The following is a 27,686-nucleotide window of genomic DNA, read 5'->3' as shown; positions in this document are numbered from 1 at the left end:
GCCCCCCCATCCCCCAAATCTGACCCCCAGCCTCCAGACCTGCCCCTCACGGGATCGCCCCCCCATCCCCCAAATCTGCCCCTCAACCCCCAGACCTGCTCCTCAGGGATTGCCCCCCCCATCCCCCAAATCTGCCCCTCAACCCCCAGACCTGCCCCTCACGGGATCGCCCCCCCATCCCCCAAATCTGCCCCCCACCCTCCAGACCTGCTCCTCATGGGATCGCCCCCCCCATCCCCCAAATCTGACCCCCACCCCCCAGACCTGCTCCTCACGGGATCGCCCCCCCCATCCCCCAAATCTGCCCCTCAACCCCCAGACCTGCTCCTCAGGGATTGCCCCCCCCATTCCCCAAATCTGACCCCCACCCCCCAGACCTGCTCCTCACGGGATCGCCCCCCCATCCCCCAAATCTGACCCCCAACCCCCCAGACCTGCTCCTCACGGGATCGCCCCCCCATCCCCCAAATCTGACCCCCAACCCCCCAGACCTGCTCCTCACGGGATCGCCCCCCCATCCCCCAAATCTGCCCCCCACCCCCCAGACCTGCTCCTCACGGGATCGCCCCCCCCATCCCCCAAATCTGACCCCCAACCCCCCAGACCTGCCCCTCAGCGATCGCCCCCCGGCCCCTCACAGCCCTCCCCACACCCGGAGCTGCCCCCGGCGCGGGGCGGTGCGGTGCGGCCCCGCCCGCCGCTGCCACCGCCGCTGCCACCGCCGCCGCCGCCGCCGCCCCTTCCCTCCCCTCCCCTCCCGCCGCCGCCGCCACCGCCCCTGCCGCCGCCGCCGCCGCCCCTCCCGCCGCCGCCCCTCCCCTCCCGCCGCCGCCCCTCCCCTCCCCTCCCCTCGCCTCCCCTCCCGCCGCCGCCGCCGCTCCCTCCCCTCCCCTCCCTCCCCTGGCCCGGCCGGCGGCGGCGCCGCGCCGAGCCCCATGCGCCGCTGCTGCCCGGCTCTCTGCATCCACAGCAGCAGCCGCGGCGCCGCCCGCCCCGCCGCCATCGCCGCCGCCCCCCTCCTGCTGCCCGCCGCCGCCGTGTCCCGCCCGCCGCCGCTCCTGGTGCTGCTGCTGCTGCAGCGCCGCCCCGCGCCGCCCGCTGCTGCGCCTCCGCCGCACAAGATGGCGGCCGGTGGGAGCGGCGGGGGCCCCGGGGGCCTCTCCTCCTCCTGCCCGCAGCCGCCGCCGCCGCCGCCGGGCAACGGCGCCGCCGCCGCCGCCTGCACCAACGGCGCCCCCTCCTCGCCGCCCGGCCTCACCTACAACCAGTGCGGGGCCGCCAACCCGGCGGCGGGCGGCGGCGGCGCGGGGGGCCCGGCGGCGGCGGCGGCGGCGGCGGCGGCCGGGGGGGCCGGCGGGGCGGGCGGCCCCGGCGGGGCGCTGCAGCGGGAGCCCGTCTATAACTGGCAGGCGACGAAGCCCACGGTGCAGGAGCGCTTCGCCTTCCTCTTCAACAACGAGGTGCTCAGCGACGTGCACTTCCTGGTGGGCAAGGGCCGCGGGTCGCAGCGCATCCCGGCCCACAGGTGGGCACCGCGCGCCGGGGGCCCCGGCGGCCGAGCCGGCGGGGCGGGCAGGGCAGCGGGGGAGGCCTCCCGCCCGGCCCCGCGTGGGCGCTGCGGGCAGCGGGGGGGCTGCGGCGGGGCCGCGGGCCCGGGGACCCGGGTGTCGGAGCCTGACCCGGGAGGGGGGGTGCAGGCCTTTGGGGTGCCGGGGACCCGGGTGTCGGAGGCTGGCCGGGGGGGGGGGTGGTACAGGCCTTTGGGGTGCCGGGGACCCGGGTGTCGGAGGCTGGCCGGGGAGGGGGGGTGCAGGCCTTTGGGGTGCCGGGGACCCGGGTGTCGGAGGCTGGCCGGGGAGGGGGGGTGGTACAGGCCTTTGGGGTGCTGGGGACCCGGGTGTCTGAGCCTGGCCAGGGAGGGGGGGTGGTACAGGCCTTTGGGGTGCCGGGGACCCGGGTGTCGGAGGCTGGCCGGGGAGGGGGGGTGCAGGCCTTTGGGGTGCTGGGGACCCGGGTGTCGGAGGCTGGCCGGGGAGGGGGGGTGCAGGCCTTTGGGGTGCCGGGGACCCGGGTGTCGGAGGCTGGCCGGGGAGGGGGGGTGCAGGCCTTTGGGGTGCCGGGGACCCGGGTGTCGGAGGCTGGCCGGGGAGGGGGGGTGGTACAGGCCTTTGGGGTGCCGGGGACCCGGGTGTCGGAGGCTGGCCGGGGAGGGGGGGTGGTACAGGCCTTTGGGGTGCCGGGGACCCGGGTGTCGGAGGCTGGCCGGGGAGGGGGGGTGCAGGCCTTTGGGGTGCCGGGGACCCGGGTGTCGGAGCCTGGCCGGGGGGGGGTACAGGCCTTTGGGGTGCCGGGGACCCGGGTGTCGGAGGCTGGCCGGGGAGGGGGGGTGGTACAGGCCTTTGGGGTGCCGGGGACCCGGGTGTCGGAGGCTGGCCGGGGGGGGGGTACAGGCCTTTGGGGTGCTGGGGACCCGGGTGTCGGAGGCTGGCCGGGGAGGGGGGGTACAGGCCTTTGGGGTGCCGGGGACCCGGGTGTCGGAGGCTGGCCGGGGGGGGGGGTACAGGCCTTTGGGGTGCCGGGGACCCGGGTGTCGGAGGCTGGCCGGGGAGGGGGGGTGGTACAGGCCTTTGGGGTGCTGGGGACCCGGGTGTCTGAGCCTGGCCAGGGAGGGGGGGTGGTACAGGCCTTTGGGGTGCCGGGGACCCGGGTGTCGGAGGCTGGCCGGGGAGGGGGGGTGGTACAGGCCTTTGGGGTGCCGGGGACCCAGGTGTCGGAGGCTGGCCGGGGAGGGGGGGTGGTACAGGCCTTTGGGGTGCTGGGGACCCGGGTGTCGGAGGCTGGTTGGGGGGGGGAGTCCTGTCCTTTGGGGTGCCCAGGGACTCAGGCATCCGAGCTTGGCTGGGGGTGGCTGGAGGGGGTTGTACAGGCCTTTGGGGTGCCCAGGGACTCAGGTGCCCAAGCCTGGCTGGGGGGGGGGGAAAGGTGGGGGGGTACAGGCCTTTAGGGTGCCTAGGGACCCAGGCAACTGAGCCTGGCCAGGGGAAGGAGGAGGTGGGGAGGGTACAGGCTTTTGGGGTGCCGTGGGGCTGGGACCCAGGCATCTGAGCCTATGGGGGGGGCAGGAGGGAGCATCCTCCGGGCGCCTCAGCCAGGCACTGTGCAGATGCTTTGGGGTGCCCCAGGGAGGCCCAGCCGGGCGTGGGGTGACGGGTGCCTTCCTGGCCCTGTGGGCCTGGCTGGATGCTGAGGAGGAGCGTGGCTTGCGAAAGAGAGCGGGGGGCCGGAGCTGGCGGGAGGCACGGGCTCTGCTGCGGGACAGGGATCGGGGATTGCTGTGGCTCCCCGATGCCTTCTGGGGGGTGATGTGCCATCGGCTACTGCTGGGGTTTGACAGGGGTTGGGCTTCTCTCCCCTCCCGAAAGCAAAAATAGAGATCAGGTAACTTTGCTCTGTGTTTTATCTGTTGTTGCGAGCCGCTAACCGGAGGGTGCGCGCCCCAGCGGTAACGTGATAGCCAGGCCCGTCTCCGCTCTGCAAAACCATGGCCTCCGACGCCTCGGAGACCCGGTCTGGCAGGGATGGATGGAGCAGGGATCACCGGGTCCGCGGCGATCCAGAGCTGTGGTTTAGTCTTTGACGTGGTCCTAATGGTGTGGACGTGCTTAGGGGTGACTCTGCTTTCTGGGTTGGTCGGCTGTTGTTGCATCAAATCTCTCCAAACCCTCAGATTTGACTTAATGTTTCTTATTAGGCTTCCCAAATCGTGTGGCAGGGTCTGACTTCCAGTCGCGCAGTGTTTTCCCTGAAGGGTAGGTGTGACCGAGGTGTGTTGGCTGAGCAGCCAGCAGAAGCACAGCAGGAAAAAACAAATCCGTAGGTTTCCCTCGGAAGCAGTCCTTGTTTTTACGGGTGGCGGTGGAGAGGAAGAACGTTCTCCAAGATTGTTTGGCCCTCGTCAAAGGACACAGGGATCGGTGTGTGCGTTGGGGCAGAAGGGAAAGAGTAACGATTAGAGAAAGCACGTGTTGTGGTGGAATGGCAGAAATTGGGTTTTAATCAGTAGTGAGTCTTTGCTGAAGGCCTGTGTTTTGGGGGGTAGTCACACCAGCACTGTACCACAAAAACCGCACTTCGAAAAGTGTTGTAGTGAGAAGGACATCCGAACATGAGCTGGCTACTCTGGGTTAATATTTAAGGCCAAGCTGCCATTTAGGAATTTGCAGTTCTGAACTGGTTGCTTGCTGAAGAGTTGGAAACTGCCTCCACCTGGATAACGCAGAGCTGACCTGGCTAACTGACACGAGGCTGCTTCTTGGGGCAGCTCCTTTGAATTATAACCCAGTCGTTTTGGTCTGTTTTGGTGTTAAGGATGCTGGTTTAGTTCTTTTATGATTTGAAGCATAATTAGCGTTTGAGTAAGTTCACTGCTGTCCTGAGAACTAGGCTCACTAGGTGGGGAGGAGCAACGTTCAGCCCCGAAATAAGTGGAAAATAAATGAAGCTTAAAAAAAGAAAATAGCCCCAAAGTGAAACGCTACTTAATTGCTCTGAAATCCATCTGGTACCCTGGGCGTTGAAGATAGAATAGTGTGTGTCATACTGTGACATCCTGGTTATGGATTATATAGATTTTAGTCAAACTTGCCTTTGTGATATTACATTTGGGATATCCTGATGATTCATGAAGTACTGTGGTTATTTTGGAAGCAGAGGGCTTAAAATAAAACCACCCAGACCCCTTCTGTGCTCAGCTCTCCTGCAGCAGCCTGACAGCAGCAGATATTTTGTGCTGGAATTGAGGTGCAAAGTAACCATGAGTTTAATTTGAGAGGCGCTGTATTGCACCAGCCTGTTTGCAAGGGCTCCTGCTCGTGCTTTGATACTAGGTGTCTGAAATCGTGCCCAATTAACAGGTAAGTATTTCTACACTCTGATTTTTATTGCGTTAATTTTCAGACCAGAGCAGGTATAAAGAGCGGCGACAAGAGAATACCCTAACTAGGGGCCTTGAGCAGCAGCTGTTAGTGCCTTGAGAAATGGTCCGCAAGCTCTTCTTAATGAGCCTCGAACTTGTAGTATTTGATATGGTCATGTGGTGCGTTAGAAATCGTCAGGTTTGGCGTTACCCTGTTTAGCGCAAATAATCCGAGGGTTGCAGTCCTACGAGAGCTGGATGTGGTAGCGCAGCTCCTCTCTCTTTGGGCCGCTCCAAGAAAGAGCAGAGCGGGGATGGTGTATTTGCAGTTTCAAGGTGTTAAGTGACACATATGCTGGCTGATCCTAGAGCACAGGTGATGTTATCCAGGCATGGCAATGATGTGGGCGAGCAGTTTCAGAGAGAATGATACAGTCAGCTATATATTAAGGTGAGTTTGACGAGTTCATCAGTTCATATAAAGCCATAGATGTAGAAACAGACATCAGCTATGTCGCTTAGCAACCAAGAGCAAACTTTCATTTTGTCTAAGAAGGCGCTATTTGGAGAGAAAAAGTAAGAGTGTCTCTATTAGGTTGGACAAAAGGTTCATTTTGCCAAGTGCCTGGAAAACATCACAGCCCTGAGAAGTTCAGGCGTTGCCCACGTTCGGAAGGCCCTAAAGCCTGCAGAAACAGCTCATGTACCCCAGAACGAGCTTGATCTTTATGCTGTTAGCTCGTTCCCTCTGGCTGCCAAATCAGCCACGAAGAAGTAGAACAGCCCTATGTTTTTGATATCAAGGCTAACAAACACCAGATTGAGCAGGCTGTCAAGAAGCTGCATGATATTAACGTGGCCGTGCTCGATGTATTGATTAGGCCCAACAGTAAGACGGAAGTTGGGGGGTTTTTTTGTGTCTCTTTCCAGATTGATATTGTGCTTGATGCAACCAGTGAGATTAGCGTAATCTCAACCTCATCTACCCGACGCTGCATAGATGAGATAATTAAACTTATTAATCAGACAAAAAACGTGGCCCGCAATGGAAGTAAAGGAACAGGACAAGCACGTGGCAATGCACCCCTGAATGTATTTCAGCCCCTGAGATTTGCAGCTCAGAGACTGAGAAGGTTTTTTGGCAGCTGTTTGCAGCCGCCTCTTTTCTGAGCTCGTCCTATCTTTTCCTGGATGTGCGTGAACTTGGAGCGCCTACGGTGTCGCGTGGCAGGGTGTCCATCCGCTCGGCTCTGGGAGCTGTATCGTGTGTGAGCAGCTCCTCCTTGGGGTTTTGGGACCTGCCTTCTCCTAGTTTCACCTGGTGTCTCAGGTCCTTGTAGTGGGAGGAGATGGTTCATTAGCTTCTCGTCACCAGCGGTTTCACAGAGCTCCAGCATGTCAGGTGTTGCTGTGCTCCTTTGTCAGCTCGTTGGAAACACAGATATTTTAAGATTTTTCTGCAGCGGAATGGATGGAGCGGGGAGGTGATACGTGGTGACGGGACAGTCGGGGTTCTCGAGGGGTTTATTTTATTACTGGTACTAATGTAGTGCCTGGAAACAGAGCAGGACTGTTGGGTATACAAACTAAACTAGGTGACAGGTGGAGATACCAAGGTGAACAGGGAAGCAGTGTAGAACTGGAGGGTAAGAAGCTATAAATAATGTAATAAAAGACAAATTTTCTTGTAGGCTTCCAGAAGCTTAATGAATGCCTGCAGAGTCAACTTTGGATCCTAGACAAATCAAATTATTAACCTCCTCTGAGGTCCTGTGACTCTTCTATTGCTGAGAGTCAGAGTATACTTTTATTCTTACACGTGCGGAGGGAGTGAAGATGATCAGCTCTGGGCCCTTTAGTCCTTTAACTTGGCTTCTGCTCGTTTCAGGAGTTTACTTTGTTTTGGCCACCGTACTGTGGTTTGAAAATAGCCCTTGATGTTTGAATTCTTCCTCTGACAAAGATGGGTCGCTACAGTGGGCGCAGGGTGTCTGCGTTCCCCTTTTGGAGAATTATCTGGGCAGTGTTCCTTGGGGTTGGGAGGAGAGAGCATCCTTTTCAAATCACTTCTGAAGACTCTCCCCTCGTTCCCTAATTGAGGGTGCATGCTGTGCTGGCCATGAGTTTGAAAAAGAGTGTAGTTAATTTAAGTTAATTTTAGTAGCAAATAGCCCACGCCTGCCTTGCCAGCATCCCTGCTTTTGTGTGAAGAAGGATTCTTGTTTCATCTGGCAACTCTAGGATTGTGAAGCAGCTTTTCTTTTATTTGTTCTTGAAATTTCTCTCCAGAGTTGGTTGATAGAAATATGCATGTGCATCCTTTTTTTTTTTTTAAAAAAAAACAAAACAAAACACTGTGGTGTGCTCCTAGCTCTCTTAACCGATTAGAAACAATGAAAACCATTTTGTCAGCCAAATAGTCTGTTGCGGCAGACGAGCCTGGCACGTCTATGACGCTTTGCTCTATTGTGTTGGTAGAAGGCCTCCTCTGAATGGGAGCAGAGGAAAAAGTGAGAATATGACAAATTTTAATGAAAAGAAAAGTTTCTGTAGGTAAATATTCCCTTTGAATTAATTTCCTACTGCAATAAAATCCAGCTGAAACTTTCCTGTAGCAATAGACTTTTCCATAGAGTTGGAGAACGCGAGTTTTTTCTCTCGTGCTGCTTGTCACGTATGGTTTTCTGCCCACAGTTCTTGATGCCTCTCTCCATCCGAGCGTGCTTCAAACTGCTGCAGTGCTGGCCCCAGCGTTTTCCAGCTCTTCCCTTTTCATAATTGGTCGGAGACGCGGTTGCAGTGATCGCTTCTGCAGTCTCGTCTCCCCCGTTTCCCCACGCTCATCAGGTCAAGCAAAGCTTGCTGCAGTGTGACTGTAGTCACCTTAGCTGTATGTAACTGCCGGGAGCTGTTTGCTCATGGCCAGCAGGAACCAAAATGCTTTCACGGGGAAAAACTCCTCACTGAGTTTTCCAACAGTGACGATTCTCAAAACTGCTTTTCTAAGGTGTAAGGCAGGTGCAGCAGGCCTGTCGGCAGCACAGATCTATCTCTCCTCCTAAAATAGGAGTTGGTGTTTATCAGCGAGAGAAATCGTCTTGTTTACATGGGAACACTGAAAGATTATTTTCAGCCTCGAACCTGGTGTGAGGGAATTCTTGCTTCCTATTTCTTCGAGGCTGATGACATGCCTTTCTCTCTTAATTGCCGTGTAAACTCACAGCAGCGTGCAGAGGTTTTGTGTGCACCTAAAGGTGCTAGTTGCTTCAAATGAAGTGTAACCCGCTTTCTAGGCGAAGCTAGCAGCAGGCTTTGCCTGAAGAAAGTGAAAGGAGACAGCGGTATGTGTCGAAAGGGTGGCATGTGCCCACGCTGGGCTGATGCAGCTCCTGCAGCTGGAGGTTTCAGGAGATGCTCGTGTCCTTGACTCCAAGGCGATGCTTCTGGCGTTAAAGCAGTCTATATGTTTTGAGTCCTTGCTCTGCTGTAATCAAGGATTTCGTCCTAAGTGTGCACTGTTTAGGAGAGGGGGGCAAGGATGGGAAATGCGTAGTGGCAAGTTTTCTGTAGGTATTTTCTGTATTTGACTGGGAGAGTTTGGGCCGAGACTTGGGCTCTATGCATTGGTAGAGCTTGAATTCTTTAACTGCTTTGTATCTTATTTTCTCAATCTGGTAAAGGGTCATAGGCTCATACGAGGACTTTGTAAAGCAGCTGCAGATGTTCTGTTCCACGAGGCACAAAATCTATCTTTGGGGAGCCACGATGATGTTGTATACTGGGATGAGGCTTCAACATGAAGCTGTTGGCAGCTTTGGTAACTTGCAGTAAATAAAAGGAAAGCCTGACACTCCCTTCTATTGCAAAACATTTTTGCTGTAGTCCTATGGATGATATTCTTTCCCTGGGGGTGGCGTTGGTAACAGGAACTAGACTGGGATTTTTTTTTTTATTTTTAAGTGAATGTGGTTTAACACTTTTTTTTTTTTTAAACGTTAGGTTTGTGTTAGCTGTGGGAAGCGCAGTCTTTGATGCAATGTTTAATGGTGGAATGGCCACAACTTCAACGGAGATTGAGCTGCCTGATGTGGAGCCTGCTGCCTTCCTAGCTTTGCTAAAGTAAGTATCTTTTCTTGTACAGCATAACAGGAATGAACAGATTTATTGTAGACAGGGGTATTTTCAGTGAAAGCAGTGAACCATTTTGTGAGGTGGAGATCTTTAAGTTTCTTAATAAAATGCCTCTTTGTTGATCTGTTCAAGCTCATTTAAATGCTAGGATTAAATCCCTCTTTTCCTGGGGAAATGTACATCTATTGCACAAAAATATCTGATTCACTTCACATCTTGGTTTAGCAATAGCTGAATGAATGTGCCCTCCTGCTGATACTCTCCAATATGGACAAAACTAAACTGCATAGTTGTATTTTGTAAATATGTTATATGCTTATACGTTGTACAGTTATATCATGCAAATGCAGCGCTACGGAGGTGTTCTGATTAGAAATTGGAATAAGTTGGCATGCTAGCTTCTGTAGTTAAATTGGTACTTTGACTGTTTAGGCAGAGTCCCATAAATTCTCTCTCATGAAGTGGTTTGATTTGATCCTAATGCTCTTTAACAGAAGTGGGGGGAAAGGTAAGCCTCTTAATGCTCTATAAATTACAAATACTTGGAGCTCATTTAGGTTATGGGCATGTGAGCAAGTTACAACAGGTAAGCAAGGGTAGGAAATGGGTGTCAGCTCTTCTGCCTGGTACCTACTCTTGTACACATTCTATTCCTCTTTCATAGAGCCGTTTTTGAATTTACCTCGGAATAAGAGTGCGCACAGTCGTGACTAGCAGGCAGTAGTCAATGTGCTGTAAGCCTGCATGCTAGGGGGAAGGAGGAGGAAGGGGCTGTAACATCCTATTGACCGATTTGTTTAAGCTCAGCTGGTGCCATATAACATCCAGCAGCAATCCTGAATGTGCACTGAAGAGTCATTGTCCTGTTTCAATAGGATTTCTGTAACCTACTTCCAGGGGTTTCCAGTCTCTTGCTCTTGACACGTTCCCCGCTTGCTTCGTATTGGGAACGGTGACTATATATAGCTTTGGCACACTTTTTGCTTTGTCTTCAAAAAGTGCTTTGGTCATGACGGTGCTATCTTAAAAGATTTTTTAAATTGATCTTTCCTAGAACAAGAGGCCAGAACTAACAGGGAACCCCTAACCCCCACCCCTTTGGCTCATTTTAAATCAGACACCGGCACATGGGGAATCCCTCTAACTGGCATATGACTTTATCAGCCAGTTAGATCTCACTGGAGTCTGGAGTTAGCCTCTATCCTTAAAACGGAGTCATGTTAAAATAGTGAGTGAATTAGAGGCAAAATGAGATTTTTTTTTCCCCCAGTCTCAGCAGCAGTATAAAAAGAGCAATATGATCTTGGAAGAGAACCATCATCTGAAGAGATTACAGTGATCAGTCTCAGTTGTTTTCAACAGAAATGTTTATATTTTCCATAGAATAAATGATATGTGGATTATGGTGATTCTAAGGCTTGCAGTTGCTCTAAGGTAGTTTTGCATGTGGCCCAGTGATATCTTACACGCTGAAATCTAAAGTGGAACTGACGCTTTTAAAATGCTCAAAGCTTAAATGTGCCAAAGGAAGTTTGGGTGCTGCGTTCCAGTAGGAAGCTTACCAAGTACTTGGTATGAGCGTTCATGGAGTAAAAACAGTCGCTCCAAATGCTGATCTGAAATGGAAGCTGATACTTGCATATGTCTCTGGATTTGGTCCAGACCATGACCTAATGCTGTAGGATCAGGAGAGACTCTTCCTTTCTCAAGGAAGAAACCGCCAATCGTTCGGCAGAAGGTCCCTTCTGGAACTCGATTCTAATTGTGTTTGTGGGCTAGTGGCCTTTAATAGGTCTACTGTAACTGCATAGGGATTTTTCGTTTTTCTCTTTTTTTTTTTTTCCTGGTAATCCAAGGAGCTTTTTGGTTGTCTGGGGCTACAGTCTAACTCTCCTTTTAAATTAATGCTACACTTTTTCACATTTTGAGCATCTCTGTGTTATCCCCGTTAGCATACGCTGTCTGGACTATGGTAAAAATAACTACTACCGTAGTCATTGCAGTAAATAGAACTGGTTGTTTTTAAAGCAACTGTGTTCTTTTAATCTTGCAATAGAAAGGATTCCTTAGTGAAAATAGGACTGATGAAGGGATGTGGGCAAAATACATTCATGAGCCTGTGGCTTGAGGCTGTTATTAACAGATGCTCTAGAGCAACACAAAAGCCTGCTTTCAACAGCCATGAGAGCGCTCCCCTTCCTCTGAATCCCTCTGTTTATGCTTCTCTGAGTTACATCCTGACCCTCTCTGTAACTAGAGGAGCAGGAGCTCTATTGCTGCTCTGCAGCGAGACCCTGCAGACAGGAATGCTGCCTTGTGTGCTTGTAGAAAGAGCCCCCTTGCTGCATGAAGCCTCCAGGGACAGCTGCAACACAAAGTGTTATTGTGCCCCCTGAGGCCTTTGGAGAAACGCAGGAGAAGAAATTGCTGGAGTTTTCGAAATCTCCCGTCGAAGAGGAATGCCAATCCCTATTAACAGACTTGGTATTGCATCTCTGCACTCAGTGCCTGTTTAGTAACTTCCAGATCCCAATTGGCAAATGCTTGACTGGTTAAGGGAAAAACAGTAAACAAAAACTCGGCCTGGAATTAGGACTAATATCAAATGTGTGGCTGCTTTTACAGAATTCAGTCTGTCAGTTCCTGTTGTCTCTAATCAGCGTGCTTGGGTATGAGGAGGTTCAGTTAGGCTTCCTGTGAAGACCTTTGTTTTTCCATGTGGTATGAATGTACTTCCTTGTTTTGGCCAAACAGTGAAGTCTGATGCTTTGCTAGCAGCATGGCAGTCCTTGTTTTTCATTGCAATTAACTATTTCTTTGTATTATGTTGCATGCTGTACTTTAACATCCGTATAAAGAAATGGAGACTCCACTACATAAAGTGGAGAGGTAAGGGAAAGTGGGCTGTGGATAAAGCATCTCTCGCCGTCTGCAGTGGATGTATACGTTTGAGCGCTTCTCATCACTTTTGAATTAGTATTTAGAATGGAACTTCTCTTCTAAGTAGTCAGACTAGATTGAATTTTTCTCAGTGTTTAGTCTAACTGAACAGCCAGATGCTAAGTTTAAAATTTAGACTAAGTTTAGCTTTTGTTCTAGTCTAGCATAAGTGGCAGGCTAAGCAACTCGTTGGATGTGGGATGCTAGAGAGATGAAACATCTGATAAAGTAATCTATAATCTTCATTCATTAAGAGTTATCCTTTGACAAGATAAAAACAATGTCTCCATGATAAACCAGAGTCAGTGGAAAGGGTATGAAGACTGTTTCTGCTCTCAAATATAAGAAACAGGGCCAGGATGATGGCCAGTAGCACATGGCTTTTATGAATTTCCAGGGTGGTTTTTGTTTTTTTGTTTTACACTGATTCCTCTTTTTATCTTACCAGCTACACAAGACTCAATGTTTGTTTGCACGCTTTCAGATTTCTTTATTCAGACGAAGTTCAGATTGGACCAGAGACTGTTATGACAACACTTTACACAGCTAAAAAATATGCCGTTCCAGCCCTTGAAGCTCATTGTGTGGAGTTTCTAAAAAAAAACCTCCGAGCAGACAATGCGTTCATGCTGTTAACACAGGTGAGTTTGCGACTGTTTGCATTAAATCCCTTGAGCAAGGTCCATCAGAACAGAAAAATAGAAGTATTCTGAATGTTATGAAAGAATTGATCATCCGAAGCGGAGCGGTTCTGAGTGTAGTGTGTTTTGAATTCTTCCCCTCAGGAGCCTTGTGCTGATGAGCAGGTTCTTATAAAGAACAACAACATACAGCAAATGTTGCTGCCGTTTCAGAACTGCTTTTTGTTTCAGTGTGGCAGGCTATTCCTTGCAGAATGTGAGCTGGGGAAGCAATTAGCAGGATGGAAAAATGCATTTGCCAAGAAGAAAAGTGACATGAGAGGATTTTTCACTTGTTCAGATCCAGGATTGGTGGAATAAGCTTTCTTTGTGCAAAGTCTGCTGCAGCTAGCTGGTCGGCCCTTCTTGAAGGGCTTTTTACAATAGAGTTTCCCCGAAATGAGAAAGAAAAAATGCAACTTTTTTGTGACTACTTTGGCCTGTTTTTCTGAGGAGAGGAAATGATTGCAACTTGGTACATGTAACAAAGAGATCTCTTACTCAGCCTGTTCCAGCTCACCTTCCCACTGTACGGAAGGCATACGAATCTGGTGTCTTAGTGTAGTCGTGTTTCTTGAGTCTGTGTGAGGTTGACTGGGTGTCCTTGTGCCCTCCTTCCTGATCTCATCTATGAGGGTTGAATTCCTCCATTCTTTCCTTTGACTCCTGTAAGCACCGTACTGAAAGCTGGTGTTACTTTACAGCTTCTGTGTATTTTTGGAGAAGATCTCACTCTGCCCACAAGTTGATTAAAATTGGCATTGCTGTCCTCCTCTGTTCTTAGCCCCATCTTTTCTTACCTGGAGATCCAGTCTTGCCTAGGCCCTCTCTGGTAACAGCTGATGACGTATCAATGATTGCAAGCTGTAGCCCTGCAATCATCTGTGTGCAGCAGTGTGTCTAGCTGTTGCCAAGGTCACCCTTTCTTGGTGGTCTAGGGCAAGAAACAAACAGACGTTGTATGTGCAAGTTCTCTTCCTTGAAGGGATGGACATATTTTTGACTAGCTTTGAAAGAAAATTTCTTATTAGCGAGCTCAGGAAAGCTCCCACGATTTCTGATGTTGAAGTCCTTGTAGAAGAATCTTCACAGCCACTCCAACTTGGGAACCAGCACGTTTGGATAGTCTGACTGTAGGAATTTGACTGTGTCGACTGATGGCAGCTAGTGGTGCTAACTGTCTTCCTCCTTGTCACAAGTGCACGTCTTTCAGACTGTGACTGTAGTTGCTGCATCGGTGGCAGTGTCTACACCAGCAGTTTTCTTGTAGAGTTTGAAGCAGTTTTAGCCTGAAGCAGTTACTGCTGAGCTCTTTGCTGCTTTGCTGTGATTAAACTGGGAATTTTATTTGGGTTTAAATATTTGTATCAAGTACTTAAAGTGGTTCCACTTTAAATTGACCTTGTAGACATAGTCTTCACTGCTGGGATTCAGCTCTTGCTGCATTAAATGTCCAATGCCTAATGTAAAATACCATATCTCTCTTCATACGTCTTTTTTTTTTTTTTGTTTTTTTAACTTGCCTCTTTTCCACATCCCATAAATAGGTGAGGCAGTCTTTGCTACATGGGGGGAATCATATTCCCCTTCCCTGGGAAAGATTCAGAAGACTCAAGACTCAAAGATTCTTGCTTGGATGATGGTAGCCAGATCTGTGCTCCCATCTGATTCATGGTAGGGCAATTGTAACTCCTTGGCTGCAACTCTTTTGTTCTTTGGATTCAGCAGCCTGAAATCTGAAAGATCAGGAGCTATTCTCCAAATGAGATCTTTCCCATAGATTCCAGTTTGCCAAGAGGCATCTTATGTTCATCATCACCTCACAAGAACTAGAGGAATAAGCTTTCTGATGGTATTCCTCATGCAGAGATTTTGTGGCGTGGTGCATCTCTGCAACCTGACTTCACAGCTTTGACCTAGTAACATATAGGTTCATGGTGACTTCCTTACAAGTCACAGAGGTCCTTGTTGGGCAAAAGAAGAGGTCCTATTTTTTCAGATAGCAGACACAAGATACTACCTGACAATCTGTCTTAATTGTCAGTGCACTAGGCAGCTAAAATGCCAGATGGAGACAGGCTTTCCTGGTTCCTTTTGCTCCATGAAATTAGTCTGTGGCTTATGCACTATGATTGATTATCACTAATGATTCATATCTAGTTTTTTTCTTTTTTTGCTCTTCATTATCACAACATACCAAGTCTTTAAACAGTTTGAGGCTGGAATTCCTTGAGAAACATGTCTGGATCTCAGTGACTGGCTGCAAAAGGCACGTCACCTCATGAATCTGTTCTTGAAATGCTGACGGTTCTGGTCCTTCAGTGTGAAGACCATACTCTGGTTTTGCTCTTACTAAAAATCAAGTCCAACATTTTGTGGTGTCAGTTATAGGCTCAAGATCTGGGATGCATCTTGTATGAAATGTTTCCCAACATGCTCAAGACTGTGGACAGCTGATCATATGGCCTAAGATCCCAAACTCCGTTTGCATGCATCCCTGCTGAGTCCTGCTGGTCTAGCAAATGTGACCTTCACAGTGTTTCAAGCTGATCTCTGGCAGAAACATAAGCGGCAAACAGTTTTCCTGATTGTGTGTGCCACATAGTGAAGCGTGATGCTCTTTTGTGCCAGATATACATGCAAATGTCACTTGGATCAACAAAGGAATAATAGCTTGCCTAAAGCCACTCTGGGGAGAACCCTCCGAGTGTAACATAAGCCCTTCGTGTGTCAAAAGAGAACTACTACAGTAACAAAGTCTGAATCAGTCACAGCTCTTAGATGCCAAGAGGGCAGGGCGTTGGCAGCCTCCAGCGCCAGGAGCAGGTGATTTTACTGCTGTAGCTTCCTTAGTCCACGCAAAAACTGAGAGCTGTTTTAGTTCCTTGCGCTCGAGGTCTCAGTGTTCAAGATGGGCCCTGCTATACTCTACAGACTGTGGACAACTGTGAGGCAGAAGAAGTCCAAGAGTGCTAGCCTCCATGAGTGACTGAATTCCCAGCCCAAACCACGATTTTTAAACATCGGCTGTGGTAGTGAGTTCAAGTCCCAAGGTATTGTGGCATTGTCGTGTTAGGTGTGGTGTTAAGACAGTCACTTCCTAAATAGCAAAGACAAAGCATCAAAAATAGGAAATTGTCTGAGTGGCTTCTCTATGTTCCCATGTGTCTGTGTGGCTCTGAAAAAAACCTCTTTCTGCTTATACTAGGCATAGGGATGGTAACATACCCCGGTGGTCCTGGGGGATCTGGGATAGTAATGAAACTGTTATGACTGTACTTCTGTTGGGCGGAGAAATTCTGAGTGACTCTCCAAGCTGTGTGCAGGTTTTGTTTGACTGGACTAGTACCCTATTTTCGGTGGAATTTCTGTAAGGTAATTGGATCAGAGTAGATGTTCCTGTGCAAAACATGCAAATGCACTAAGCAAGCTGTACCCCGTGGGGTTTTGTGCGTCTCCCTGGGATGTGGGCAGAACGCCTGTTATGGAGCTTAACTAATGCATGCAATCAGCGTGCCTGTATTCTTGCAGAATAGGCCATAGAGCGAGCGGGCCTGGAGTCATTGGGCTAAGCTTTCTTCTGAATCTAAAAATGCCAGAGTAAAAATTACCCGTGTTCAGCAGACACGATTGATGGAGTGCTCTCTAGCGCTATAGTCAAGTTAGCTGATGTGATGTTAAAACAAAGACGTGCCTGAAGACATGTACAGCTAAAACAGAACTGATGCCAGATCCTGATTTTTCTAGTGTTTGCCTTGTCATGCTTAACTGCTTGTGAAAGGCTTGCTGCAGCCAAATGAATTAATGACGCAGCCAGGCAAAGTTAATGAAGATGGCTTGGGGAGAAGAAGGGAGGATCCTTATTTAGTGTAAACTCAACTTATAATACCTTTTGTGTTAATGATTGCTGCTTCATTACTAGGCAAGACTTTTTGATGAGCCCCAGCTGGCCAGCCTTTGCCTAGAGAACATAGACAAGAACACATCAGATGCCATCAATGCGGAGGGGTTTACAGACATTGATCTGGGTAAGCTTTTTTTGTTCCTTGCTACAGGCTTTCATAACAAGCTGGACTCCTACATTCTTACAGGTTAATACTTGGCACTTTTCTTTCGTGGCTTTGCTGTTCTGGAGCAATCTATTGAACGAACAGTCCCTGGCATTAAGTAGCTAGAGACAAGGCAAAAGAGCCTGCTCGTTTGCAGAAATATTCTGGAATCTGCTTACTTTGGTACAACTTGATTTTTCTGGGCATGATACAAAGCCCGTTTCTCCTGTTGATGTTGGCAGGTTTTGGGTGGGTGTAACTTGCACTCTTTTGTAGAGTTGGCGTTGTTCCCTGTGTCTTTGTCAGGTTTTGGAGTTTAAAAGGTGTTGTGTTTTTGGAAGCAAGAACTGGGTATTTTAATTATCATATGCCATAGCCAAACTTGCTGGGCATAGTTAATAAACATTAAAATTTTCAGATGTTAACCCTTCTCCTAATGAGATGGCCTGTGGAAGTAAGGCATGGGTAACCTTCTGGCTTTCGTGCTGCTTGCTTTGTCCAAATTTGACATCAGCTAAGTTGCAATTCATTCTACTGAATGAATTCTCCTGAATTCACTTCCATTAACATACCAAAGAAGCGGGCACTGTTTGCCGTTCCAGTGATTTACTTGCTTATGGAACACGCAGATACATCTTCCTTGTGGCCTGGCAGGTTGCAGGCAGCACGTTTGGGAGCATGCTGTTTTTTGAATTGCTTTTCCTTTACTTGCCTTGGCTGCACATAAGGTACTTTTGGCTAGGTGAACTCAGGTCATTTGGGTTAGTGCCTAAAGTTGTCACTGTCCGTCCTGCCTTGCAGACACCCTGGTTGCAGTGCTGGAGAGGGATACCTTGGGGATCCGGGAGGTTCGTTTGTTTAATGCAGTGGTTCGCTGGTCGGAGGCTGAATGTCAACGGCAGCAACTTCAGGTGATTCCAGAGAACAAGCGGAAAGTACTGGGCAAAGCACTTTCTCTTATCCGCTTCCCATTGATGACTATTGAGGAGTTTGCAGCAGGTAACTGAACAAAAGGCATTTCTGCGAGCCCTGGTCTTTGCTTCCTCTGAACTACAGAGGATCAAGTACATGAAAGTGGATTTTCTCTGTGTATTCTATAGTGATTTAAATTTGAGATCTCCTTCCCCCCAGTTCCCGCTGACCTAGAAAATATACTGTGTAAATGCTGTTTTCATCTGTGGTTGCTTACTCTTGTTTTAGAGGCTGTGGTCCTCCATCAGATAGGAGCAAAGAGCATCATACCCAACCGTACTCGTAGTATTTTTAGATGGTTGCTTTCTCATGCAGCTAAGAGCGGAGATCTAAGCTGGGGTATACCTGCTTCCCCCCTTAACCGTTTCAAACATTTAAACTATGCAAAGCTAATGGAGTTGCAACTAACTCTCATTGATTGTAGTCTGCTCCCAAAGAGAAATGAGAGTGTTTCTTCCCCACCCTATTTGCTGTTGCCTGTAATCCGGTGGCGGTGGTGTCCTCTTGCTGATGCTGTTCAGAGCAGAGTCCCAGAACAGAAGAAACTCTCTGTCCTTTGAGCTGAAGGGTTGGTGGTGTTTAGTCTGTGTCTCAAAGCATTTTTTCCACATTTGCATTAAGATCTTGATCTAAAAAGATGCCTAGATTGTTTCACAGTTTGACTAGAGATTTTTTGGTTTTGTTTTCATTACCTGTTATTTTTGACATCGTATTCTGGTGAATCTCCAGGGACTGAGAGCTGGCAATCAACAAATGTTTTTCATATGAAAAGAAACTGTGGAGCTGGTGTGAAAACTGAAACTTGTTATAGGCTGCAGTTATTTGTACAAACAAGCAAAAAGGGTCAATGACACTGTTCCCTTTACAAATCGCTTCTTCAAACAGCGGTGGTGTCAGCTCACCGAAAGTTAATGTGCAGCTTTCTAAAATTAGAAAATTAGAAGAGGGGTATTAGTAAGGAGTAAAAAATATATGCTTAAAACTTGGCCTCCATTTTTTTATTTCGCCTGTCGCAGCGGCGACTGGGCACGGGACATGAATCTCGTCAAAAATGGCTTGGTCAAGGAGATGGAGGATCTGTTCATCCATGCGGAGTAACTTCCCTTTATGTTGGCACAGGTGAAAACATCAGTGTGTTTCGTTCCCTCGTGGCGTATCACGCCAAACAGCACCTTTGCAGCAGATTATAGGCTTTTAACGTCTAGCTTAATTAAAGAGGGCATCCTTCTTCTGGATAGCGTTAATGCAGTCAGGAAGTAGTGCGTGTATACTGAGCTTTGCTTTTTTTGTGTAGATCCCATTTCTTTCAACCCTCCCTTCAGATCTCGTACACAGGAACCTCACTCGAAGGGAGGTGTTAATTTTGGCATAGTTAGGTTGAAGCTTTTGAGTTGGGGATGTGGTTGTGCCCCCTCCCCTTACTGTCTGTAACAGCTGCTTGTTTGATTTGGATCTTTGACCAGTCTTCTGGCCTTGAGAGAAATTCTTAAACTTTCTCCCTCCGCTCCAACACAAAGAAACTCCAAAACCCCAAACCAGGATGGTTGCAGTGGTCAGCTGCTGTGTAAGCAAGGGGGTGCCTTGGTGTTGCTTCAGCTTTGTCCTTTAACGTTTCTGGGCAGACGCTGACTCCTTTGCTAACCACAGCAGAGGTAAGAGAAGGCACCTACTGCTCCTTACCCCCTCTACCAAAACAACAAAAAAAAGGATTTCACAGGCTTTTACCAGCGTTTTGGATGCAGAGATTTGCATGAAGACGTTGTAACTGGCAAATGTGTCACTCCCTTTCCCTCGGAGCAAATAGTTTGAAACATTTGAGAATTGAATTGCAGCAACGCAGGATAAGTTTAGACACGCTCAATGTCAGTTAATTTTTGTTGAGCTAAGTATCTCTAAAGCTCATTCATCTGTTAGCAGTCTACTTTCTTAAATTCTTTCATCTGTACCCATTACAATCTTGGACCGTGTTATGCCTGCCTTTCAGGAGTGTGCAAATGGGCACAGTTTTAAAATATTGCCAAATTTAACCAACTGTAAGTCATACTGTACCAAAAAGAAGGCAGGAATTTGCTTCCCACATTAGAGTGCAACAGTGCTGCTGTTTTTCCAATATCCACTCATGTTCCTTGCATTAGAGGCCTCTTGCAAATGGAGGAGCAGAGCAGTTTTGAACTATTTGCCAAAGTAATTGAGATATTGACTAGTTTTTACCCAGTTCCGCTTTTGAAAATATTTGGAGAAGTTTCCGAAGCTTGAGTTTAGCAGCACGTCAGAAGAAATACCTAATTACCAGAGCAAAGATGAGAACGTGTTTCAACTCTTGCTAGAATCGCTAGCATTTTTTCTTAGGTTCTACAATAGCAGGTAAAGAAGCTATTTAAAAAAAAAAACAAAGCAGGGATTAAATGCCCTGGGAAGGGAGTCAAAGCAGGGCATGAGCTGAACCATCTTTGTCTTAGCTGAAAAATACTCCAGGTGCCATTGCTTCCCACTATCCCTCATGGGATTGCATGATGTCTTAACAGTCAGGTTACAAAATACCAGTGTAGATGTATGAAAATCCCTGTGTCTCACCATATCCTGAGGAAGGATTAGCTGAATGTTTTAGTTCTTAAACCAGTCCTTATAGTCAACTGCATTTCAGCCCCGTGGAGCTGTGCACTTAGTTGCTATTTCATGTCTGTACTCTGCACAGAGGCTCTGAAGTTGTCAACTGCAGTGCAAACAAAAGGCAGGTGACCTGTTTCTGTCCGGGGCATCAGGAAATTAAACCCCGGTGGGATCCCATTTGTGGTATAGGTTTTGACCTGCTCCTATCGGCAAGTCAAGCTTGCCTCCATGTGTAAATCTCGAAAGGCTCCGGTCTGATTTTTTTTTCCCAAGGCTGACGGCGTCGCTGTTTCCGTGTTGCTCCGCAGGGCCCGCGCAGTCGGGAATCCTCACGGACCGCGAAGTGGTGAGCCTCTTTCTCCACTTCACCGTGAACCCCAAGCCGCGGGTGGAGTTCATCGACCGACCGCGCTGCTGCCTGCGAGGGAAGGAGTGCAGCATCAGCCGTTTCCAGCAGGTGGAGAGCCGCTGGGGGTACAGTGGGACTAGTGACAGGATAAGGTCAGCTTCACTGCTAATTCTGCTGCCGATAGATTCGTGTTTACTGAGCTTTGAGCTTACCCTAGGCCTAAACCTGCCAGGTTACGTGCTAGATGACTCGTGCTGTAGAAACCCTGGTGTGAACCGTGAAGGGGAAGCGTTTGGCTGGGCAAAAGCATCCCCGGCTGTGTTAAGCCTTGAGCCTCTCTGCACTGCAGGCTGCCTCTTTGCTTGGATGTTGGCAAGGGTTTGCAGTGAGCCTGGCCCAGGTGCACAACCCTCTCGGTGGATTATCCCTCTCCTTTTCTAACGGCTTCCTGCAGCCGATGGGCACTTAGCAGTTGGAGTCACCAGGCAGCTTGTGGCTTTCTCCCGTGTCTGTGTGTGTTGACTAACCCGTGCTCCATCAGTTTGCACAATTAAAAGTGTAAACGTGGCTCGTTGAAGCCCTTATAATCTTGCTAGTTTTGGGGGAGGTCTTAGGATTAAATGCTTGCTGCCCCTGCTTTTCTGCTAGCATCTAGTTTCTTTAGACCTAAGCTTGTGGAGAAACAGCAAAGCCTGGTAACGGTGACAGAAGTGGAGGTTGGTGTGGCAAATGGTGGTTTGCAAGTGTTGTGTGGCCAAGTGGTTAGAGCAAGATGGGAAGTACTCAGAAAGCCTTGGTTATTTCTAGATTCTTTTTTTTTTTATCTTGGGTGGAAAGAGGGCCCACATTGGTAAAGTACTTTAAAAATCTTAAGTCTTCTCATCAGGGGTTTTCTTGCGTTGTGACAGAGCTGTCAGTTGGATCTTCTGGGCCTTTCATTCCCTTACTGAAGATTGTAATTGGGAAAGCTGCTAGCTCCAAATGTTCACTGCTCTGAGATCTAACATTTGGAGACCTTTTGGAGCTTGTATTTGATTTTTAAGTTCAGCTGCTGACAGCATCAGGGTTTATCTTTAGCAAAGCTTGTGTTTAGTTTCAACACTGAATATTTTATGCTGTTCTCAGAACATTGGCTTTTAGCCGGCTACAGATGTTTGTGTTTGAAATGTGCAGGACTGAAAGAGTTGGTGGACAGGTGAAGAAATAATGTTGGCAGTTTGGCAGGCACCAAGACTTTCTGCTACCGAAGAAGACAGAGCTGTAGGGGGGCAGTTGGGGTGAATAGCCTTTCCCTTGCTGCCTTAGGCAGCAGGGATTCTTACATTCAGGAGCTATTGAAATGTTATTTTCTCCATGGGAAAATCTTGAGGGCGCCTAGCTGCTGCGCTGCAGCAATATCCAACAAATACTCAGAAGCACGTTAGCAATTTTCTTCCAGTGCTCAGCTGGGAAGTATCTAATGGTGATACTTTAAGTGGTCTCTGCTGTTACTTCGCTGGAAGGACTGCTGCTGACATGGGAGTGGGCACTAGTCCATGCTCTGCAGGCTACCCTGCCTTGGCCTGGCTGGTGTTTTTGGATGCTAAACTTGTACCATAACCTTGAGGTGCTTTCCAAGCCTGGATTCTGAAATTTGATGGATGGGATGATGTGGCTTTGTATTTTAAACTAGCAAACAAAATTACTGCCAGCCCATTAGGACAGTCAAAGGTGTAAACTTACAGATTAAGATTTCTGTAAAGGATTTAGTTACTAGTAAGCCTTATTCTTAAAACTGCAATACGTGTTTGATTAAGTCATAGATACAAAATTAAAGCGAGTGCAGATATTTGTGCATCTTCCTTGTACTTAAACAGTACAGAAGTGGCAAGTTGGTCTGACTTTCCTGATTTGTTCCTGCAGGTTCTCAGTAAACAAAAGGATATTTGTAGTTGGGTTTGGATTATACGGATCCATACATGGGCCAACGGATTACCAAGTAAATATACAGGTATTTTGTCTTTACTACATTAAGCGTATTTGCTGCTGTAGGGACCATTTTACACGTTTTATTGAATCACAGAATCGTTTAGGTTGGATGGGACCTCTGGAGATCACCTAGTCCAACCTCCCTGCTCAAGCAGGGTCCTCTAGAGCAGATTGCCCAGGATCACATCCAGATGGGTTTTGAATATCTCCAGCGAAGGAGACTCCACTACCTCTCTGGGCAACCTGTTCCAATGCTCTGTCACCCTCACAGTGAAGAAGTTTTTTCTTTATATTATTATATTATATTCAACAACATCTTAACTTAGAAGGAACTCTATTTATTTTATAGATTGGGTGGCTGGCACATGTAGTGTGGGCCAGATGGGGCCCTGGGGATAAGAGAGATTATTTCAGTCATGATTTTATGCAAACTTTCATGGCATGTCAGTGCAGTATCTCCCCAAGTCTGTTCACTGCCTTTGGAAATACGTTTCGGAGAGTTATAATTTAGTTTGAGAAGACACTGTGCATGCTTTCCCATGCAGAGCAGGCTAGGCCGACTCTGCCCTGCAGGTGCTTCAGCAACGGTTGGATGTTGCAATTGTATTTGGACTGTCTTTTGCTGCAATCTGTACAAATGCAGTAATCAAGATTCAACAAGTGGATGTGTCAAGAGAAGGGAAGAGAAAAATACAGTTGCTATATGTGTGCTGGGCCTGTCTAGCGCATGTGTGCAGCCTCATGTAGTCAGTGTCCGTGTTAGAGATGATGAGTAGGGCTTACAGAGCCTGTTTGTTGACAAAGTTTTCTGAAGTCCATTGAGAGATATTTCAAAGACTGGATCACTTAATGAGCGGCTTATGAAAATCCCATGCATGTTGTTCTCTGGATGCACGTATGCAACCTGAGTCCGGATCACTTGAAGCTTCTCCAAGAAAATTCCCTTGAGACAACACTGCTGAGGAGACGAGTGCAGTCTGTCAGTATTTCTTCCTTAATTGTGAGGGGCCTCTTTCTGATGCCTGTGAACCCTTGGAGGCGAAAGACAAGTGAAGATCTAAGCAAGAACGTCCATCTGCAGTCCTCTGTCCAGCTTCAGCATAAAGAGGAAATGTCCTGGGTTATCTGGGGCCTGGGCCCATCGTTCAGTTGATCATAGTGCTCAGACATAAGCAATGGGGATAGTACAGTTGCAGCAGGGCTCTGAGACTGTGGGGATACACCTGTACTGGTGCCAGGTCCAATATATGTAAAGCAGCGCTCAGCTTAACTTTACAGATTAAAAGTTAACATTTTTCTTACAGATCATCCACACGGACAGTAACACAGTCCTGGGGCAGAACGACACAGGGTTCAGCTGTGACGGATCATCAAACACTTTCCGAGTCATGTTCAAAGAGCCCGTTGAGATTTTACCCAACGTCAACTATACAGCATGTGCTACTCTAAAGGTATCGTACTGAGGTGGCACGGATAGAAGAGAAGTTTATGGAGACAGATGAAAGCAGGTTTCTTTGGTCCCTTCAGGGCAACATAGTTCTTGCTATGCAGTTCTCTCATCCTGTGGTATAATCTCAAGGGTTCACTCTGTAGTCCTTCCGCTGTGGTGGTGCAACGTGAATGTTCACCATCAGCGTGCAGAGTTAGTTTTTAACTTGTCTACAAGCATACAGTAATTAACAGGCTACATTGATGGTGAATTGATGGTGTGTTTGTTTTTTTTTCTTTGTATACAGTTAAGCTGCCAGTGTTGTGAGTGTGTAGTCCAGAACCTGCCTGCACTGGCTTAAAAAAGTTGATATGTAGCTCTTGAGATCTGGTTAAATATAGCGGTAAAATCTGATAGAGACGAGAACTTTGTTCAAAATACCTCAGGTGCAAGAACCGGACAGAAAAGGGGAGGCATTGAGCTCGCCAGAGCCCTTTGCTTCAGGTCAGGTTGTGAGGCCAGACCTTCCGGAGGGTACCCAGGCCCTGAGGTTCGGCTGGGCTGTGATCCTTGTCTTGATCTGTTCTTCCTGTTTCCTATAATCAACGCAGGGTCCAGATTCCCACTATGGAACCAAAGGACTGCGCAAAGTCATCCATGAATCACCAACAACAGGAGCCAAGACCTGCTTTACGTTCTGTTACGCGGCTGGGAATAACAACGGCACTTCTGTGGAGGATGGACAAATTCCAGAGATCATCTTCTATACATAGTGCAGCTGCAGAGTTGGCTCTGGACTTTCCTGTTCTCTTCCCCGTGACCTTCCAAACTAAATTTCTGGCTGAGTTTGACCACACCAATTGGAGCCACACTAGCCAAAGGTCTCAGTAAAATCATTTCAAAGCTCTTGTTTTGCCTTGTGCTAGTGATTCTGCTGCTATCACATACCAGATTAACTGGTTTACCAGTATCATTTGTAGATTGTCTGTGGCTAGTCATTTTTCACCTTACTGATTAACCCTAACTAAGAACATGCATTTTTTTTTTTGACTGTAATGAATGTAGATGCTTTTCCACCAGTCAGAAGCATGGAAACAAGTGGCTCTGGTTGTGGTTAGACTTGCTGTGAGGAGATACTCCTGCAAAAAGACACAGTCGGGGGCTGCATTGCCCATCCTCTTCTGCTCTAGCTCAGCAGTCGAGGTGAGACGGTTGGCCACGTCAGTCCAGCAGCACCGCTGTGATGGCAGGGCTCGGCCAGACCATGCCTGGCATGTTCCCTGTCGCCAGCCAAAGCCTGTGCAGCCGCCTTCAAAAAGTTACAGAAAGTGGCCTTTTTCACTGAGGCTTTGCTGTTTCAGCACTACACGATCTTGAGGGAGACCTCAGAACTAGAGCGCCTCTAAAGAGACTGCAGTGTTTTCATGCTATTCTCACTAATTTGTGACAATCCTTTGACGACAGCTAACTGACCTTCCCTGTGGATGGCCGACGGCTCTGCGCAGAGCTAGGAGGGGGCAGCGGCTCTGGCTCTGGCCTGGCAGGGCGCTCTCCTTAGCCGTGTGCAGGCTGCCACGCTTGATCCTGGTGGTGCTTCTTTAGAACTTTGTATCGCATCTAAAATGATGGGTGATACTCAAGAAACCCGCCCCCCCCATGCAGCGTTTAGCAGCAGGAAACCCACACCAGTTGTTACTGTGCTAATCAACTCCTTTGTTCTGAGGTAGTGGTGGGGGTTGTTGGTTGACGCAAGCAAGGGAACTTGCCTCACCTGGTCCCTGTGTTCCTGTGTATTGCTGCTGTTTTCATGCACGTTTCAATGCATTTTCTCTTTTTTTTTTTGTCTTCGTTTCATTTCTGTGCATTGCTAACCCACTCCTAGGCTGCTTCAGAGCATTGCTGCCCTGATGCAAAGTAGGAAGAGGCTCAGTGTGTGCAACTGCCTGTTACCTAATAATGCAGCAGATGGATGAGGATTTATGAAAGAGTTAAGGAAAACATTAAAGATTTTTTTTTTCTGTTTGCCTGTGTACGTTTGCACAGTCCGGCTGTTTGGACAGGCTCAGGAGGAAGATACCATATTTACAAATATAACCTGGCTTTGGGTTGGTTAGTTGGATAATAGCAAAGCCTCCTTCTTACCTGTTCAGAACTGGTTGCTTTTCCGCACATGCAGGTACGATTTTAGCGAGTAGGTAACACTGTCCTGCTGGGTAGGAGGTGGGTGGCTTTTCCTTGTGTCGCTCTCCCCTGATGAAGACCCCGAGACTAATTCCTCCCCCCTCCTCTGCAGAGGATGCTCTAATGAAATAATGAACCTTTTGGCATAGTGGCCAGGGCCTTCAGAAATCCGCGTGGGGCTCGCTGGCGTGGTATGGTGCTGCCTGAAAGCTGAGGTTCGCTTTTGAAAACCTTCTGAGCACACTAAAGAGTCGTCGTAGCTTACCGGGCAGCAATTGCCACCTTATTTAGATGCTAGAAGCTGAGACCTGGTTATCCTTTACTGATGCAGATGGCTTAGTGCCTACTAACTGATTAGGGAAATGGTATCTCCTCCTCTTCCTCCCTCTGGATTGGGCTCTGTCCTTGATCTGTGGCTGGCTGGGTATCTCCTCATCAACCACGCAGCAGTAATACTGTCAGGAACACCTTGCACCTAGTAATCAGTAGCTATTAGAGATGTCAATAGTGTGTTACGTTCTCTAGGAAGACATTGTAAGATGTGTATATTGTAAGCCTGCTTCAAGGTAGGATGTTTTTAATATGGCCAGTACTAAACAAAAAAGAAAAAGAAAAAAAAAAAAAGATGGGTCCATGACTTAGTTATTGAACCTGACTCTGTGCAATGCAAACAGTGTTGTGAAATGGATTAGCAGAACGGAGACACTCCTTCCTCCGTGAGGGAAGCTGCCTCCTGTTGGGATGTACATAGCTGCCCCTGCTGAGCCTGCTCCCGCACTGCTGCCTCTCCGCCTTGGCTTGTCAAAGGTTGTGGGAACTTGCTTGTAGTGCCAGAGAAATGCGCTGGGGTCTGCAGAGGTTGTCTGCTGTGGATGTAGCACCTCTTGGCATTTCTGCACATAGGTGGCAATAGTGGAAATAATTGGAATATGGAAGAAGCCAAGCTGTGCACTTGGCAATGGAAATAGCAGGACTTGAGAGTAGGCCTGGTGTAACCTAGATCAGCTGAGGTAGGCATGTCCTTGCTGGATCTTCCCTCAAAGCCTCTGTTTTTTACTACTATTTTGTTATGCGGATTCTTTCCCCAAAGCCACCTTTCCTGCTTTCAAGCCACAAGGTAGGTCTCATAGCTTGTCCTGGCAGGGGAGCCGGGAGGGAGAGGAGTTAAACCTCTGAACTATGTCTAAGCAACTTCTGCTCTTACGGCTTTATGCAGTTTGATGCAATTCTGGCTTTTGTAGATAGATGAATGTAATTCATTGTTGGACATGCCTGTTTCCAAAAGTATGAGATATCCTGTTGTATCACGTCACCTTCCAAGCAGAGCTGGGACTGTCTCGACTCCCGTGCTATATTGATGAATGTATCCAATGCTCTTGTTCAGTGTTCACACTCTGCTTTTGGCCAGCTTTGTGATTTGTAAATAGGAAATCAATAAAGACATTTGGGTTGTCTTTACAAA

The 27,686-nt window shown here is 48.6% G+C and overlaps 1 protein-coding gene across 3 annotated transcripts; it reads left to right on the top strand.

Moving 5' to 3' along the window:
* Nucleotides 1–922: 922 nt before the first annotated feature.
* Nucleotides 923–27,686, top strand: BTBD2 (BTB domain containing 2). 3 transcript variants are annotated; one of them, XR_011136422.1, is made up of 9 exons: nucleotides 923–1,525; nucleotides 8,915–9,034; nucleotides 12,471–12,627; nucleotides 16,589–16,694; nucleotides 17,517–17,714; nucleotides 20,606–20,754; nucleotides 22,549–22,636; nucleotides 23,919–24,065; nucleotides 24,655–27,686. XR_011136422.1 is itself a non-coding variant. In XM_068920256.1 (9 exons), the coding sequence occupies exons 1-9, from the start codon at nucleotides 936–938 to the stop codon at nucleotides 24,814–24,816; spliced, it is 1,761 nt and encodes a 586-aa protein (XP_068776357.1). In that variant the 5' UTR covers nucleotides 923–935; the 3' UTR covers nucleotides 24,817–27,686. The 3 variants fall into 3 exon arrangements, 2 of the variants coding, with proteins under 2 accessions (XP_068776357.1, XP_068776358.1); XM_068920256.1 differs by having other exon boundaries at nucleotides 20,606–20,798; XM_068920257.1 differs by lacking the exon at nucleotides 17,517–17,714 and having other exon boundaries at nucleotides 20,606–20,798.

Source organism: Struthio camelus, chromosome 26 (assembly GCF_040807025.1).
Source record: "Struthio camelus isolate bStrCam1 chromosome 26, bStrCam1.hap1, whole genome shotgun sequence".
NCBI lineage: Eukaryota > Metazoa > Chordata > Aves > Struthioniformes > Struthionidae > Struthio > Struthio camelus.
The sequence above is the reverse complement of the archived record's forward strand: the minus strand, read 5'-3'. Positions and strand labels throughout refer to the sequence as shown.

What these genes read in the sequence shown, in the direction of transcription:
- BTBD2 (XM_068920256.1), top strand. Translation starts at nt 936, where the DNA reads ATGCGCCGCTGCTGCCCGGCTCTCTGCATCCACAGCAGCAGCCGCGGC. An exon ending in GCCTTCCTAGCTTTGCTAAA is followed by an intron (nt 9,035 to 12,470) that starts GTAAGTATCTTT and finishes GCACGCTTTCAG; the next exon opens with ATTTCTTTATTCAGACGAAG. An exon ending in GTTTACAGACATTGATCTGG is followed by an intron (nt 16,695 to 17,516) that starts GTAAGCTTTTTT and finishes CCTGCCTTGCAG; the next exon opens with ACACCCTGGTTGCAGTGCTG.